Source organism: Erithacus rubecula (genome assembly GCF_903797595.1).
Source record: "Erithacus rubecula genome assembly, chromosome: Z".
Classification (NCBI taxonomy): Eukaryota; Metazoa; Chordata; class Aves; order Passeriformes; family Muscicapidae; genus Erithacus; species Erithacus rubecula.
Genome location: NC_136661.1, coordinates 11,251,462 through 11,268,107, shown reverse-complemented (window position 1 = coordinate 11,268,107; position 16,646 = coordinate 11,251,462). Strand labels below are relative to the sequence as shown.

Genomic DNA, 16,646 nt, shown 5'->3' with positions numbered 1-16,646 from the left:
CTCCTCTCCTCTCCTCTCCTCTCCTCTCCTCTCCTCTCCTCCTCTCCTCTCCTCTCCTCTCCTCTCCTCTCCTCTCCTCTCCTCTCCTCTCCGGATTAGGTCATCAGAACACTCCCTGCTTGCTGCTATCTGCAATTGGTGGAGTTGGAGGGAAGGAAGGTTATGTGTTTCCAATACCCTGCTTCCTGAGCTACAAGGATTATCATGTGGGCAAAGAAAGAGGAGGGAGGCTTGCTCCTCTTGTTCAGCATTAGATTCACTCCATGAGGAAACTGAAAATTTCACTTCCTAGAAGTACTGGTCTTGAGAGGATGACATTCAGTAACTTCCACGTTCACAACCTCACCACATACTGCACCTATTTCTGCCTCCCTGAGTCTTATGGATTTCTCATGATGTGACACAGGCTTTCCATCTGAACAGCCTACATACCTAATCCCTGGACTACATTTCTCACAGCTTTCCATCTTCCACCCACAACTCCATTGACTTCTCAGCACAAAGAGGCTGAACAGTGAGAAAATAGCAGAGCTCTTGGAACTGAAAGAAACATTTCAAAGCATCACTCAAAGATTCTGGAAAAATATTCAACCTGGGAAGGAGCTTTGAAACTACTGCAAAAGGCCAGGGACTCATTTTTGCAGAAGATTTAAGAGGATTTTATATGATGATTTACATGTCCCTCAGTTGGCAAGCTGGAAAGAAGAGAGAAAGGAAAAAGGAAAACGTAGATGTGGGTGGAGTCTTTTTGCTTGCTTGATTGGTTGTTGGTTTTCTGTATGTTTTGGTTGGTTAGGATTTAGTAGTTTTTTGTTTGGTTTGATTTAGTTTTTGACAGTATTTGAAAGGAAACTTTAGTGAGGTTTCATTTCCAAATGTGTTTTATATTCTCTCCCTGGGGAACTGGGATTGTTCCGAAGATGTTTTTGGAGTTATTCAAAAGCACCGACTCTAGGGGGCCCTTCTTGATCAGGGGTGTTGCTTTAGATGATCTCCAAAGGTCCCTTCCAACCTCAACCTTACCATGATTCTGTGGCATGCTGAAGTTTGCATGGGGCTGACTTAGACCATGACTCTAGCTGTTCAATGAGGGCATTTCTCCCTGTTTGCTCCCTTGGCAGTGTCCTTTACTTTGGTGAGCTTCCAGAATGACATCTGTGAAAGCAGCCTTTAGGGATGGGATCATGCTGCCCTCTCCAGAACTTTTCTTGAATGTTCTTACCTCACCTCTGCTTTCACACAATGCCCACAGCAGCAACTGAATGAACCTTCTAGGGCTGCTGAGAAATGTGTTTGAACTCCCACCCAGGGACTGGGAAATTGCTTAGCTGCAGGGCTGCTGCAAGCACAAAAGGCACAAGCTGTCTATGAAAGGGCTCCACATTTGGCTGACCCCCAAGATGCAGATTGCTCAGGAAACCTGCAAAGGACAAACTCCAAGCTTTCAAGGAAAACAAAATCAGAATAATATACAAAATTTGAGACCAAAATTCTGGGTGTGCATAGAAACAGAGTTTTATTCTACCTTACATTGGTACTTGGCTTCTAGTCAAGTTGATTGACTTCTATTCAATCTGATTTCTAATTCTAAATTGCATCTTTGGGGGCCTTGGATACAAGTGATACAGGCAGTGTTCTCTATCTACCAGTGGGCTTTTTTGCCCTCAACCTTATGTAAAATCTTAAACAGAAATCTTTAAAAAAATTTCTCCATCACTATAACAACTTGAAACACTACAGAAGATTTCCAGGTTATTCTAAGAGGGATGATTTAGGAAAAAGAAAGAGGGAAATTGTTTTTAGGGAAAGTAAGTGGCAAAACATTGTCTTTGACACACAAAAAGAGGCCAAAGCCCTTCTACAAACAGAGAATTTTAAACTATAGCAGTTCTGAGAAAATTCATTATTTTGTCCTGTGGAAAGTTTTCACACTTGTCACAGTTAAAGGCCAGCTTCTGCAGACAGGGAGGCCAAAAAGTCAAATGTGACTCAGTATAATTATAAACACGTTAGATTTTACACAAGGTCACTCAAGAAAGCAAAGGGGTCTGTTCTGGAAGCTTTTTTGCCACATTTATCACCACACAGCAAACACTTGGTGTTGCCAACACCTTGCTCATGGATTACAGAAATCAGTGCAGTTTCTGGTTTAGTTTTGAGAAAAAAAGTCAATTTCAGATAACAGCACAGAAACTTGAGGGCGAACAACCAGCATATGTTTCGGGAGCAGCTCCATTATCTTTGACCAACAGTGACTTTGGCAGGTTGACAGGGACCTGACGGCCTCATGAAATATGTACGAAACAGAGCAAGCCCCTCCGAGAGGCTGGCGAGATCTCTCCCTGATTGCAGTAATGCAGCACACTGGTACTGCATGATAAAAAGTCTCCCACCCACACAGAAATTTTTAATTTCAGTTTCCAGCCTACTTTTGTAAGGAGCAAGGCATTCACAATTTCACAGTTCTACTTCTCTCTTACAAAGCTATGAACATCTCAGTCCCCTCAACTAATTCTGACTGCAGGGCATGAAGCCCTTCCCTCCTCTTTATGGAGCTCTTCCCTCTCTATCCCATCTCCATGATGCCCACATGAACTAGCCCATAGGTGAAGACCTTAATCAGGCTTCCCAGGAGGTGGAAAAGACAGCCTCATCTGGGCTGAGACTCTTCCACAGGGTCCTGTAGGGCAATCATCCCTCTCCACTTCACAAAACCTCTCAGACCTTTGCAATTATATTGTGCTGGAATATTGTCACTGTTTTTAAAAGGCAAGCAAACAAAGACCCCCAAGCCCTAATAATTACATTACCATGTAATTTCCTGCCTACAGCTGAGGGGCTGGAACTAGATTAACTTTAAGGTCTCTTCCAACCGAGGCTATTCTAAGATTCTACGATTCTGCAACAGTTTTGACTGCATTTCAGCACAGTGCACAGTTACACAGCTCAGGGGTACGAACACCCTTGTCCTCTCTTCTATGCAGCACAGGCTTAGCATAGGGGAAACCAGAGAGAGTCTGGCACGAATAGCCACTGCCCCAAACTTCAAAGCCGGTCTTGGAGCCCCGTGGCATGCCCGCACAGCCAGACAGCACCGAGCTCAGCTGTACCTTGTGAGATTCTGCACGCACGTCCAGACAGCACAGATGGGTCACCAGTATTACTGAGACACCCATATCACCCTTCCTTTGCCCAGAGATGAGTTCTGTCTTGCTCTCCACAAAGCGGAGAGCAAACCGGGCCATGCTGCTCCATCACTCGCCTTCCCGTGGAGCTGCCCTGCTCTGCCTTGCCGAAATTGCTTCCCCGCCCAGCACAGCCCCCAAACTTCTGGCTGATAGCAGACAGCGCTACATCTCCATGGTGTTGGCCTCACACGAAAGGGATTGTCCGGTTAAGCAGAATAAAAAGGAAGTATTTTTATGTCTCAGCCTAATCTCTCAGATTAGCGCCTGCCCCTTAAATTGCTCAGCACACAGAAGCAGATTTCTTCCTAGCGTGGTTGCAGGCAGGATAATCTCTTGCGTGATAAGCCGCGGTCTGGGGGACGGTCACTAGTGTCCTGGCGTGGCCGGGGGGCTCTGGTGGGCGCGGCACTGACCTGAGCCCGTCTCCCTCGGGCGAGTGCTGCCGGCAGAACTCCACGATGAAGGACTCGGCGGAGGCGGGCGCGGCGCGCCAGCGCACCGTGGCTGTGTCCCAACACACGGTGCAGTCCTCGGCCTTGATGGTGGGCACGGCGGGTGCTGGGGACACAAGGACACGTCAGCTCTACTGCCAGGAGGGTGCCCCTTGGACGGGCATCTTGGGAGGGGAAGGAACAGCCCCTTCCTTGAAAACCCACGAGTTGATTTTTGTCCATCCAACAGTGATCTTTCGCTTGGTTGTATTTGAATGGTAGAGGGGTACATTACAGGGAAAACAAACGATAAAAACATGCCGGGAAAGTAATTGTGAATAGCTGTGCGTTTGTCACATCCCTAGAATGGTAAATTTTTATGCCTTTCCTCAAGCAATGTTTCCTCATTTCTGCCAGTCTGCAAGGAGCAGAGCACCGAGGCAGCACTGCCTACAGCTCTCCCTGCATCACCTCAATCCTATCCCCAGCAGTCCCTGCATGAACTGCATCAGAAACATGTGCTGCTGCAGAAATGACAGGGAGATGCTGACTTTCTGTTTAATTATGTCCTGGTTATTTTTGCAATGCTAAAATTCGATCCTGTAATTTCTCCTTTTTAGAGATTCTGTTAAAGAACTACAGGCCCAACTGCAACACAGAAAACGGAATATAAAATAATGCACTAGCTGCAAGTAATCAAAAGCTATTGTGTGAAACTGCAGATTCAACACTGTAGGCTGAAAATGGCTCAGTTGTATTCTCTTGCTTTTTCCCGTTCTGGGAAACAGCAACAGAAAACACCTTACAATCTGTTGTGAAACTCACATAAACAGTCTTAATGCCAGTACTTTTGGGGTTCCAAACAGGAAACCTAAGACAAAAGTAGGGATTAGATGATTTTATGACAAGATAATAGGACTACAGGAAACATTCCAGATGCATTCTGGTTTTTAAGAAAAATTATTTGTTTTTATTAGAAAATAAAAGAAAAGCACCCACAAGTATTTAAGAGTTTCCTGGTTTAGTGAAAATCAGGAGATTAGCAGTTCAGGTTAAGTTTTATTTTATGTTTTGCTACAGGAACAGCTAACGTACATATTCAGCAGAACTATGAATATGAGGGATAGATCATCATCTGGTAATACCTCTTTGTACCTTCCTTAGCAATAGTTCTCTACTGGTTAATTTGATTATTGTCTGTTTCTAAATGCATACTTGCCAAAGAATGAAAAATTAATAGCTGAATCCCCTAATACCTGCAATCAGCAACTTACACACATACCTACATCTGTGTATGTGTAAGCAGCATGTCGTAAGACATTAAGCTTTTTCTACTGTAACATGAAAATATCTGTCTAAAGAGTAGCTGAAGTGAGCATACCAGAAAAAGCTATTACTGTGCTTCTGAGATTTTTTTAACAAATTAACTGCAGCTAGAATACATAATCTAATTTAGTTGTAATATTCTGGAACTCATGTAAGTGATCGTGTAAGAGGCAAACAGCCAACAGGGCGAGAATCACACAGGTTTTGAGCAACAACAGAAGGTAGTGTTCACTGCTGTGTCTTTAGGACTGCAAGGAGACACCAACAGGAGATCAGCTGTGGGAAGGGGTCAGGCAGATAGAGAGATACTTCCTGCCTTCTGCATTACCCCCTCACAGGAAATACTGTTTGGAAACAGTGTTCCTCAGCTGAGGAAAGGGTGAGCTGTGAGTCTGGGAGGTGGAGAAGCACAAGGCAGGGGGTTCTGAGTGGATGCTACAGTACAATCTACCTGTATTCCCCACAAGTCTCCAGGCTACGCTGACACCTCCATGGGTGCAGTGCCAACAGAGAAATTTTGTGGGCATTCCCAGCAACTGGAAGAGTCTCAGCTTTGTTCAGCTATTAAGTTGTCTATTCCTATAACTGCATATACCAGGAAATTATTTTCTTATATGTGCTAACTTTTTATCTGAATTTCTAAAAATAAACCCTACATTCTTGCATCTGAGTTCATTGGGCTGCTTGAAGAATTGAAGTATTTTATCTTTCAATCAAAGCAGCTGAACTACCACTGAAGAACTGGATTCCATTACTGGTGCTCACCTTTCTGCCTTCAGTGTTGATGGGAGCAATTTTGCATCAGCAATCCTCAGCTGTGTCCCCACAAGTCCATCTGGAGCTCATGCACTCCAGAGGGAATTCAACTGATCTTAGAGGGAAGGTGTTTAATAAGCCCACATTTTCCCCAATTTGTTTGTTTTCTTAAAGAAACAGGCTGAAGGAAGCTGTTAAAGACTCAAATAAATTAACTTTTTTTAGAAGGATTGAATTTTTAGGAAAAGGTATAGTAAGCCTGACATTGAGTGATGGAAAGCTTTCTTAAAAATAATGGTTTCAGAAAGGTGAAACCCCTTTCAAAAATTATGATTTATTAGCTAGCAATAACTCATAATTATTTGTGCATTTGGCAGAAAGTGTGCACCATGTTCAAGTTGTATTGCTGAGGCCAAAAATTCTAATTTCTCTTGTGAGTTCTCTGGAAAATAACCTTTGTTAAAATACAAATCACAAATTAAATATCGGGGAGAATTATTAACAGATTTGAAATCCAGTAGATTAAGCAATAAGCTAGAAGCTGTGGCTGCTGCCAAGTGATTTCAACAAGAAACTCAGTGTAGTACAGAAGTTTTTACTATGAAATTGTTAGATATCCTTGCCAGTATTTGTGATTGCAGGAATGGAATAATTGTTTTTATCCTGCAGCACTGAAAAAATTGTCAGATAGGAGGGCCTCAAACAAAAGGATGCTTCTCCTTGCTTGTAATTCAAGAAGCAACAGTTTTGTCAATACAAATTATTAAAGAAATTAATGCTCAGAAAAATTAATCAGTCAAATGAAGCTCATAAGCAATATTCATCTTGTTACTCATGTCAATAGCAGAGCCTCTCATGCACACCTGAGATTTGTGTCCCACTGAGCAAGACACAGCATGTAATTTCAGTAAAGCAGTGCTTCCCTTGAAAAATGAAGACCTTAAATCAATGCAACATAGATGTATCGTGGATGGGAGAGAGGCAAAACACGCAGCCATCTCCTCCACTGTGGGCAGGAGAGGGAGCAGCAGGAGGGAGCAGCCAGGTGGCTTTCCCAGAGCTTCCATGAAGCACTGCAACACACTCAGAAGATAAACACATAGAGTGCTGCCCTGATGCTGCAGCCATGCGGCCCAACACTGGAAACATCTTCAAATTTGAATGCCTTCAAGTTCCTCTCAGGAGAAATTATGCCACTATTTCTTAGCACAGGGGAATGACTGTGAACTGCCTGCTTCCTGCCAGATGGGCTAAATGAAGCAGTTTCTTCTGTGTCAGTAACACCGTGGACTAAATTGGTCTAAGGACCTGAAACTTGTAATAATCAAATGACAAAAAATGTACGTACCTGTTTTAAAAATGGCTTTTTCACTGGGTAAACTGCAGCCTGTGCCATTCACAGCCATGACCCACACACTGTAGCAGCGATCTGGCTCCAGGTCCTCCAGAATGCAGTGGCTCTCTTTCACTGTCACTCTGTACTCTTCCACCAAGCCTGGGACAACACACACAAGCACAGGACCTCACACTCATGGTTGCACTGGTAGGGCTTACAACTCAGCCTCTCAAATAACATATTAAAAACAGTAAATTAAAAAAAAATCCAGAAATTATTACTAGCTAAGTTCTCCATATTTCACTATGACAGAAAGGTTTTGACGTGCCTTTGAGTTGAGAGTACACAAAGGCCCTCCATGGCAAGTGGAGATCATTGCACTCAGTTCTATTGGACTGCAAGTTTGGGACATGCAACCAGCAGTTACCAACCCTGGTGTCACCACTCCATAATAATAATTCCTCATAATGAACTATATATCTATAAATTGTATGTTACTAAAAGTCCATAACATCCTTTAGCCTGCACATATGTGCATACATGGATTTGTGGAGACTGGTCACTAAAAGTGACTTTAGTAAATTTTAATATTTTGAAAAAATCTTCGTCTACATGCAGAAATACTGAATACCTTTTCCTAATGTTTTTTCAATGAGGACATGTTTCTGAAGAACATGCAGGGTCCTAAAAACATAATGAAACCTGTCCCCCTGGAAGCTCTGAAGTCCCAATGAGTAACAATGGGGCAGCATGGACACATTCTCTCTGCTCTCTGATGGTCAGGCATCTTCATGAAAAGGCTCTTCAACCAGTGAAAATAACAGCCCTTGCAGACCATGATATTATCTTGCATTTGCAGGGACAAAGGCGAGGAAAAGAAACAGCATCTTGCTCTTTAGTTCCATACATCATATCTTTACAGCCATTCCTCTTCCCATGTCCTGGACACTCCCCTGTATCTCATCCTCACATCTGCTTACCCAAGGCCAGGGCAGAAAGGGCAAGGTTTTACACACCTCCTGCATCTTTGCTGGCTTGCAGCTCCTCCATGCAGTAGACCTGGAAGCAGTCGATGGTATCCCCATCATTCACAGCCCAGTAGACAGCAATGGAGGTGCTGGTGGCTGAGTTTGGCTCCTGAGGTATGACAGTTGGTGTCTGTGGGACTGAGAGAAAAGTTTCCCATTGTTATACATGGTCCTGTGTTTTCAGCCAAATTACCTACAAATTAATCTGTCAACCCAATTGCTTATTTTCAGTTGGGTTGCTTATTTCCACAGAGCAACAGCAGGAAATACAGAATACTGGTGCAGTTTTAGAGCAACAGATCCTCCTAAACTAGGAATAGAGAAAAAAAGTATCTGCTTAGCATTGAAAGGCCCCATTTCCCTCACAAGTCTGAACAAAATAAGATGCAGTCCTAGTACTGGGACCACCCAAACTCAGCACCAAGTGTGCACCTACATCCTCCTCCAGAGAGACATGTGTGTACTGATCTCAGAAACATGGGCAGGGAAAGGACCTGCCACACCAGGAGGGGATTCATGCAGTGTCAGTGCTGCTGATGCTGACAGCAGAAGGGATGTGCTTCAGGCAGAGAAGGCTCAACTGCTCTGGGGAGCAGGAGGCTCTCTGCACTCTTGGGTCCACCCCTGCTCTGGGGTGCACACACAGCTTGGCCCCCCTTCCTGGCACAGTCAGTTCCCCACAGACCCAGGGGAATGAGAATTCTTGCAGGTGAACCTGAGCTCTGCCAAAGCACCTGAACCCCATGGGGCTATCAGGATCATTCCTCACAAAGTGCTTGAAAGATTTCAAGGCTCCCCAGCTTTCACGCAAACTTTTGTCTCCTGATTGACACAGATCCAGCCCCAGATGAGATATTGTTCGCCTCTGTGATTGTGTCATAGAAGAGAGGGAGGGGAAAAAAAGAAGCAAAAAGCCCCAGAAGATGATAATTGTTAAAGTGATTGCAGGGAACGAAAATACATGGTTCTATTTCTTCACCCAGTAAATTTCCATATTTCATGAATTCTCTTAGAATCTTAGCAGAAAGCTTTAGCTTTCTTTTCAGTTATCTCCACAGTAATGATGATGATCCCCTGTGGCATGAACAAGGCAAATGCAGATGCTGGCTGTTTCCTTATGATTTATACAGAGAGCTACCAGTACAGTAGCATTACATCTGCTTCCCATTGAAAAATTTATCCTTCTTATAGCTAAAAACAATTCTCATTTTGTCTTTTGACTGCATCTAGCTTGGCATTTAAGAAATTTATCACATCTTTAGGAAAATACTTCCTTTCAGTGGACATGGTGGGGAAACCATTTTTTTCCCATGAAGTTGCCTAGAAACCACTATTTATGATCACAAAAACCCCACAGTTGCAAGATTTATTATTATACCAAATCTGAACAGAAGCTAGTTTATGGAATTAAACTTCTGAAAAAAAAAATCAGAGATCAAAATTCAGTTCAGTAACATTGAGGAACATTTGATTTCTAATTACCTTTTGCATAATATGAAACAATTTGAAAGGAAGCAATTTCAAAACAAGAAGCTGAACTGTTTTCTTCAGAAATAGAACATTTATACATTGTCCTCTTTTAAATGTTCCTTTTTCAAGTGAATTTTAATCAAAAAATGAGGTATTTGCAATATGAGTTTGACTAAATGATATTTTTCAACAGAAAAGTGGCATATTCTCATCAGTTCAATATTCATTGAAGTCCTGTGGTGTACAGAAGTTTTCTGTCATGCTATGTAATCTCCACAGTAATCCATGTTTTCTGATATAATGAGAAACAGTATTTCCTCAGCATTGTGTACTTGAAGAAGGAGAGCAGATACATCTCTCTGTGACCCTACTGGAAATATTTTTACAATCAGCAAAAGGTCCCTGCCTTCCAGTATAAAAGGCCAGGACTTGCATTGGGCTTTGGAAATAATTACTTTAGATTTTTTTAAATTATTCCCATTATGCTCAATGGCCTGCTGCAAAGTTTTTTTTATGCCAATGCATTTATGAATGCCAATGGATTACATAAAAGGAAGAAGAATTTGAGGGAAATGGGCTTTTCATTAGTGGACATGGAAAATTTGGAAAAGGAGGGCATTTTGAAGGAAACATGTTTTTGAAGTGGTAAAAATAATATTCTATAAAATTGTTCACTAAAACACGATTCTTTCTGAAGGAAAATACATGGATTAAAGAAACCTGGCACATTTATATGCATTTCATCATATGGCTTCAGCCAAATAAAATTCCAAGTGTCTGAAAATGGTCCCCTGTATGTGATCAATTATGTATTCAAGCCATTCAATTCCAAATCAAGTTTCATGTATACATATAACAATTTTCCTTCAGGAAGACTGTAATCTTGCAAAAACAAGCTATCAAATAAATAAGAAAAAACACACCAAAATTTTTGTCCACTGCTTGCAGAAGTAAAAATCATGATAGCAGTAGAAATACTTTGCAGTAAAAGTGAAGACAGAAAACTAGTTATGTTAGAGATTAAGTAAGAATCAAGGATAAGGAGCTTTGAAGAGCTCTTACTAGTGGACAGTTACTCATTTGCAGTTTGTCAAAGCAAACTGGTCTAGAGCCAGTAAACAGAGTAGCTAAGGCAAACTAACCCAGAAAGCAGACGACAGCAGTTTAGAGAAATAAATGTTGGAGTGGCTTGTGGGAATAAAAAAAAAATCGTGGCTCTGTCCTCCTGTATGACCTTGCCAGTAGGCAGCAGACTAGAAGGATTGAACAATTGCACCCTTGGGACTGCAAGAGGAAGTTTTGGAACTAAGCCAAGACACACAGCACATTTACACCAGCAAGTTAACTGGCAGAATGAGTTACAAAAATGTGACTAATTTATCTGAATTTTATCTGTAACTTTTATCTGACTTCCTAAAAAATGACACTGCAATTATTGCTGCACAATTGCTTGTACAAATGCTTCAAATAAGAAGCTTCAAATGCCACAGGCAAATTCATACACAGCTGACAAGGACATTAACATCTCAGATATATTTGAGTTCCTTCAAGTCTAATAAAAGCAGTGGTGTGGAGGAGAGAGACAATCTTCCCCTATTGACTCTGCTAAGTGCACTCAGCCCTTATTAGACACCAGAGAGTCTGCACAAGGTGGGCACTTCTCCAATGTCCCATTAATCTTGAAAATCCAGCCTGTGAATGAAGCACCTTGGGGAATCTAATGCTGTAGTTTCAGTGCTCAGGGACCGAACACAAAGGGGCTTCCCTTCAAAACTCAGGGAGCAACTATGATGGCAGTGGTGCATGTAATGATGAATGGAAGGCCACAAAGCATGACAGTGAGGTGTGAGATCCCTAAACCACTGTTCCTTGAAAAAGAATCCCTGGAGTGAGGTCCAATCATGATGAAAATGAATCCACAAATGGTGCTGACAAGATCTTTGTTAAAAGCTGTCCGGATCTAGATAATACACCTATGTATACAGACAGAGCCCAGTCAGGCTTTTTAAAGGACATGAAATACCAGACCCTGATATTTCAAGTCTCTTTCTCACATGCAATTTTCACTACTACCTTCCCAGGCAGAGGCTGTTTCTAGCTGTAGTTAACCACTTTCCTTTCACATTCCTTGGGAATTTCAGGTTTACTTGTGACAAGTAAAGGGACCTCAGCCACCAACCAGCCCCCTCCTCTCATACCCACACCAAGCATTTTGGGGCTGCCACCCTCAGAGGAAAAGAGCTCAGGAGACTCTTTGATTGCTTCTTCTATCTCTGCATGCAAGGAAAAGCAATTTCTTTATCCCTGGGAGATTTACAGATCAAGACCTTCAGCTTGTCTGAAGTACAGATGTCTGAAATGATGCAAGAACCCACCAATTTAGCACTTCTCCCTCTTGCTTATCTTACTGTACCTACTATAAGCCAAACACTTGTGCACAATTAAACTTCATTTTACATTCAACTGTGATTGCTAATTACATGGTTATCTACAGTTCTCAAATAAATTCTATTTTTAGCTTCCTGAAATTTCCAAAGTATTGCCAAAACATTAGCTTTTGTGAAGATAATATCTGGAATTTCTTACCAGCCACGTGTTGTAAGGAGTGTTGATTGCTTTGTTCTGGACTGTCTGCATAGTGCTCAAATAGTGAAAAAGCACTGGGCACCTTCTCTAAAGAGAGAGTGGTATCCATTGCAGAAAGTAACCTAATTGGAAGAAAACACACATCTGTTCATGTAAATCCTTTGGGGTATTACATAGTTTTCCAAAGGCCAGAAGCAAAGACCACATGACGTGCTTCTCTGAATGTTTCCTGGGAACTTGAGGACAGCATGCAAGGAGAAGCTGTCTTCCTGATTTTGAACAGTTAGACCATAGTGCAGTTTCTAATCAGGAGCACAGTGAGAGTGCACATGGTCAGTTACACTTAACCCTTGAGAATGTGAAGATGTGGAAGATCTCAGCAAGTCGCTTGAGAACACAGGGGTTTGGACTTGCTAACGCAGTGCCTTTAAAGGTTACAAACCTTAGAGCTAACTAGAGCAGCTGACTCGAGAGATGTAATGTAAACCAGCTGCTTGTGGCAAGCCAAAAACATGAGAGGGAAGATAGCTCCCACTTAATTAGTCTGTATTTGCTGGGTTCATGATAAGAAAAAAACCCAAAACATTTTCAACTCTGGGACAGAAGCAGCTGCGAGAAAATAGAAGATTTTTTTTTTCAAGGCTTCTGAACTTTTTATTTCTCCCCTTTGTTTTTTTTCAGTCACTGAAGTAGTTAATTATGCATAATCTTAACAAAGCACAACAAATGTAAAATACACTTTCTTTAGAAAAACATGCATTGTTAAATAGACTTGTTCTTAACCTATTTTAGGAAGACAGGTATTATCAAACTAAAGTAATAACCAAGCCCATGCACCAAACAGAATAAAATTTATTGTGTAAGTAAAAAAGTAAAGATCAAGTTGACAGAAAGCCTTGGAAAATTGTTTTGTGCCATTTTACATGCTCTAAACTTATGCAATAAACTAAATGCAGATACATGGCCAGACAGTTTGACTTGCAACAGGTGAGTCCAGATCTTTAGTTCTAATTCTGGAGATTAATAGAAACCTTGAAGGGGTGTTTGGCACATTCTCTTCAGATCGCTCTCCTGGGGTTGTAATTTGACTGCAAACTGAAACCCTGGTGTCACTGTTACACCCCAGTCCATGTCAGCACACATATCTCTGTGATGGCTGAGGCAGCACTGGCATGGGTATGGTTGGTATGCACTGCACATGCCCAAGCCCTCTGAGAAAAGTCAGGGGTGGTGGGCTGGGCAGTGCAGTTTTGGGAGCTTGTACAGGAGAAGCCTGCAGCAAACTGCTCTGAATGTTTTCCCTTTACCCTAGGAAAAATTTTAGGGGAATATGGGCCTATGTTTGAACACTTCTCTCATAAAGGATGGGACTCACCAAAATAACTCCCTTGAGAAAATCCCACATGGCAGAGAACTTTCTGTGACTGTGTGCATTTACTGATGTGTACAGGCTGACCATGATGCAGTTATGATGAGGCACCAGCCCTCTGACACACCCTGAACCAGGCAGGGCAGATGAAAAGCCATTGGAAAACCTTAGCTTACAGCCTCCTGGTTGGGTTTTGAAGTCTACTCAATCTCATCTTTCTGGCATTGTGTTCAGAAACATGGCCAAACTACCTGTGTTGCTTTGTGCTATAACTTTCAGAGACCAAGTGATACAGAACAGGCTAGTGAAAAAAGTAACATATGAGTGGTGTGTCTCATCAGTCTAGAAGGTGGAAGCACAGTCACAATATTTGTTGTAGATGTATATATACATATGTATATGCATGTATATGTATGTACATATATGTAGTAATAATTACAAGGAGCATATCTTCAAAAATGTCTGTGTAGAGATTTAAAATTGTGCTGATGTTTTAATGTGCTATTTGTTTAATTAATGTGTTACAGAACATGTGCAAAACACTTCAGTCAGTTACAGCAACAAGTATAAAGCCACTTTTCTAAATTTCATTATTTGCAAGGTTTATAAAGGTAGCTCTCATTACTAGCAGTGTGTTTTCAAAGCTTGCAAATACTAAATGAAGCGTCCAGCATGCTAGGCCTAGTACTCACTACAGTGCACTTAACCCATGCTTCATGTACCTTTTATTCAATTCTTTAGATGACTAGAGAAAGGAAAAGAAATGTGTTAACAGTTTTCAAAAGCCCAAAGTTGAAAAGCCAATAATGATCATCTAACAGTCTTTCTACTCTCCACAGACATAAAATACACACCTTTATTGACTTGATGTTGTGTGGAATGCTGGTCATTCACACCAGCTGAGAATTTATTTCCTTAAGAATATTTCATTTCAAAGCTCTGGCTCAGCAGGGTATTAGAGTATAAACCTCGTTTTAAGTGTCTGAGGGGTCAGTATTCAATGTCTGGATTTAAAGACAGAGCATAATCAAGTACTTTCTTAAACCAGGACTTTTAGAGAAAAAAATCACTTGCTCATTAAAAATAGTTAAATCCAAATAGTTAAACCCAATTCTGGCTAAAATGTCCTTCATAACTTCACATTACTAGAAGGCATGTGAGATTTTTACTTATGGAATGAGGTTTTGTCCCATGCCCCAGGAATCTTCAGCTAATGTTTCCTGGCCTGTGAAAAGAAAGTTCCTGTCCTTTATCATTAAAATAAGGGAGCAAGGAAATCCAATAATTTTGACACCCTCACAAAACAATCAAAGATTACAAAATTATCTTTTTGCCAAAGCACTGATCCTCACATAATCAGGACAATAATTTAGATTTTTCATCCATTCCAAAATAGCCAATCTACCACAGCATTTACTTGGTTACAGGATACTACAGTATTTTGTGGCATAGAGCAGGAAAGGAAACAAAATATTTGTCCATCATTTCTGTAGCTGCTGGGGCATATATGGGCTGGACACTTGTATTCTGAAAGCTGGTTTATTTTGAATGAGTGAACAGTCTTCAGACAGTAATTTGACCTTCCTATTTCTGGCATTCCAAGATAGTTTATCTGCAACTCCCAGACCACATGCTAATTCCATAATGGGTGTAGATTATTTTCCCAGAAACTCCATCCTCTTTGAGACTGGTAATACACTTGTGGTGAGAAGAAAGTAGAATGGCTCACTTGAGTCTTGCAAGGAGTATTGCAAGGAGTATTGCAAGAGTCTTGCAAGTATTGAAGGACCAGCACCACCCTCTGAACAAAGTTTAAGACTAATGACTGTATGAGTTAGTAGCTCCAGTCCTGCAGATTCACTGGAGATGTTTTTAACATCCAGGAAGGACCATTAGAGACATGCAGGTCGCATGCACAGCCCTCAGCATACCTCACTGCTGTGATTTCACCCCAGTCATCACCCAACACAGCCCTCACTGTTTTCCAACAGCAATTATTTATCACAGCCTCAGTAATTTGAGTGCATAAATACTGTCCATCTACTCATTAAAAAACACCCCAAAACAACAACAACAAAACTCCAAAGCAACAATACACAACAAAAAACCTACAGCCCAGAAACCATTTTACTTCAATGACATTTTTCTGTTTCAAAGATCACTTTCTTGTTGTTTATTATTATAAATAATAAATAATAAATAGTATAAAGAAATATAGTATAAATAATAAATAATAAATAGTATAAATAAATAGTAAATAGTATATTTACTTTGCATATGGTAAAATACCTAAATACTCTAACATCTCTTACTTCTCAGTTATTAATTCTCAATATATTATTAAACTGTCTTTTCATCTTCTTAAAAAACAAACAGAACCATTTCAGTAGCATGTCACATTTTTATTCTGTGCATCTTCTCTATATTTCTGAGAATTCTCACATCAAAACCAAATGATCCAGCAGTTTCAGAATGGAATAGCTGAACTAGCAGTATTTAGCTATCTTAAAAAAAGAAATCATTGAAACTCTAGATACAGAATTCTTTTCCTAACTAGTATCATAAAAGCTACAGCATGAAAGCCAATTTTACTTACATTTAGAAAAACAAATCCATCCACTTCATCTGTTTCTTTTACTGTTGTCTCCAAAGTTTCCTTTGCTGAATCAACAGTTTGCTGGAAATTTATCATTTGCTCATACAGGTACTCCATTTTCATCTTCTTCACTTCCTCGAAATTCTCTGATTTCTCATCATATTGTGCTACCACTTTCTTAAGCATCTCTTCATTCTGCTTTTCCAGTAAGTCTGCATTTTTCTTACAGTTTTCCTTCAGAATAAATTGACAATATTTAATGAGTATACAGAAATTCTCAATTACCTATACATGAGCCATCCACCAGATTAATCCTGGCACACTGACAATAAGACAATTTTATTTCTGCAGGCAAATTCCTCTGGGAGAAATATCTCTAGAGAAATACATCAAAAACAACAACAGAGATTTTGTTGTTGTTTGTTTGTTTGTTTGTTTCCACTGTTATGGCTTAAAATTAAACTTTAATATTTGATTACTCAGGTAGGAAATCTGACCTAAAAATAACCAAAACTGCATACTGACAACTGGAGTTAATACAGTTCTCAAGACTTAAGACA

The 16,646-nt window shown here is 40.8% G+C and overlaps 1 protein-coding gene across 1 annotated transcript in view; it reads right to left on the bottom strand.

Annotated features, from left to right (window-relative positions):
* CMYA5 (cardiomyopathy associated 5) overlaps nucleotides 1–16,646 on the bottom strand; it is a 48,378-nt gene that overhangs the window by 7,733 nt on the left and 23,999 nt on the right. The window contains exons 4-9 of the mRNA XM_079330182.1: nucleotides 16,087–16,320; nucleotides 14,213–14,235; nucleotides 12,122–12,243; nucleotides 8,054–8,203; nucleotides 7,050–7,196; nucleotides 3,602–3,746 (exon numbers count right to left, since the gene is read on the bottom strand). Coding sequence (XP_079186308.1) covers nucleotides 3,602–3,746; nucleotides 7,050–7,196; nucleotides 8,054–8,203; nucleotides 12,122–12,243; nucleotides 14,213–14,235; nucleotides 16,087–16,320 — 821 coding nt within the window. The remainder of the gene's footprint in view (nucleotides 1–3,601; nucleotides 3,747–7,049; nucleotides 7,197–8,053; nucleotides 8,204–12,121; nucleotides 12,244–14,212; nucleotides 14,236–16,086; nucleotides 16,321–16,646) is intronic.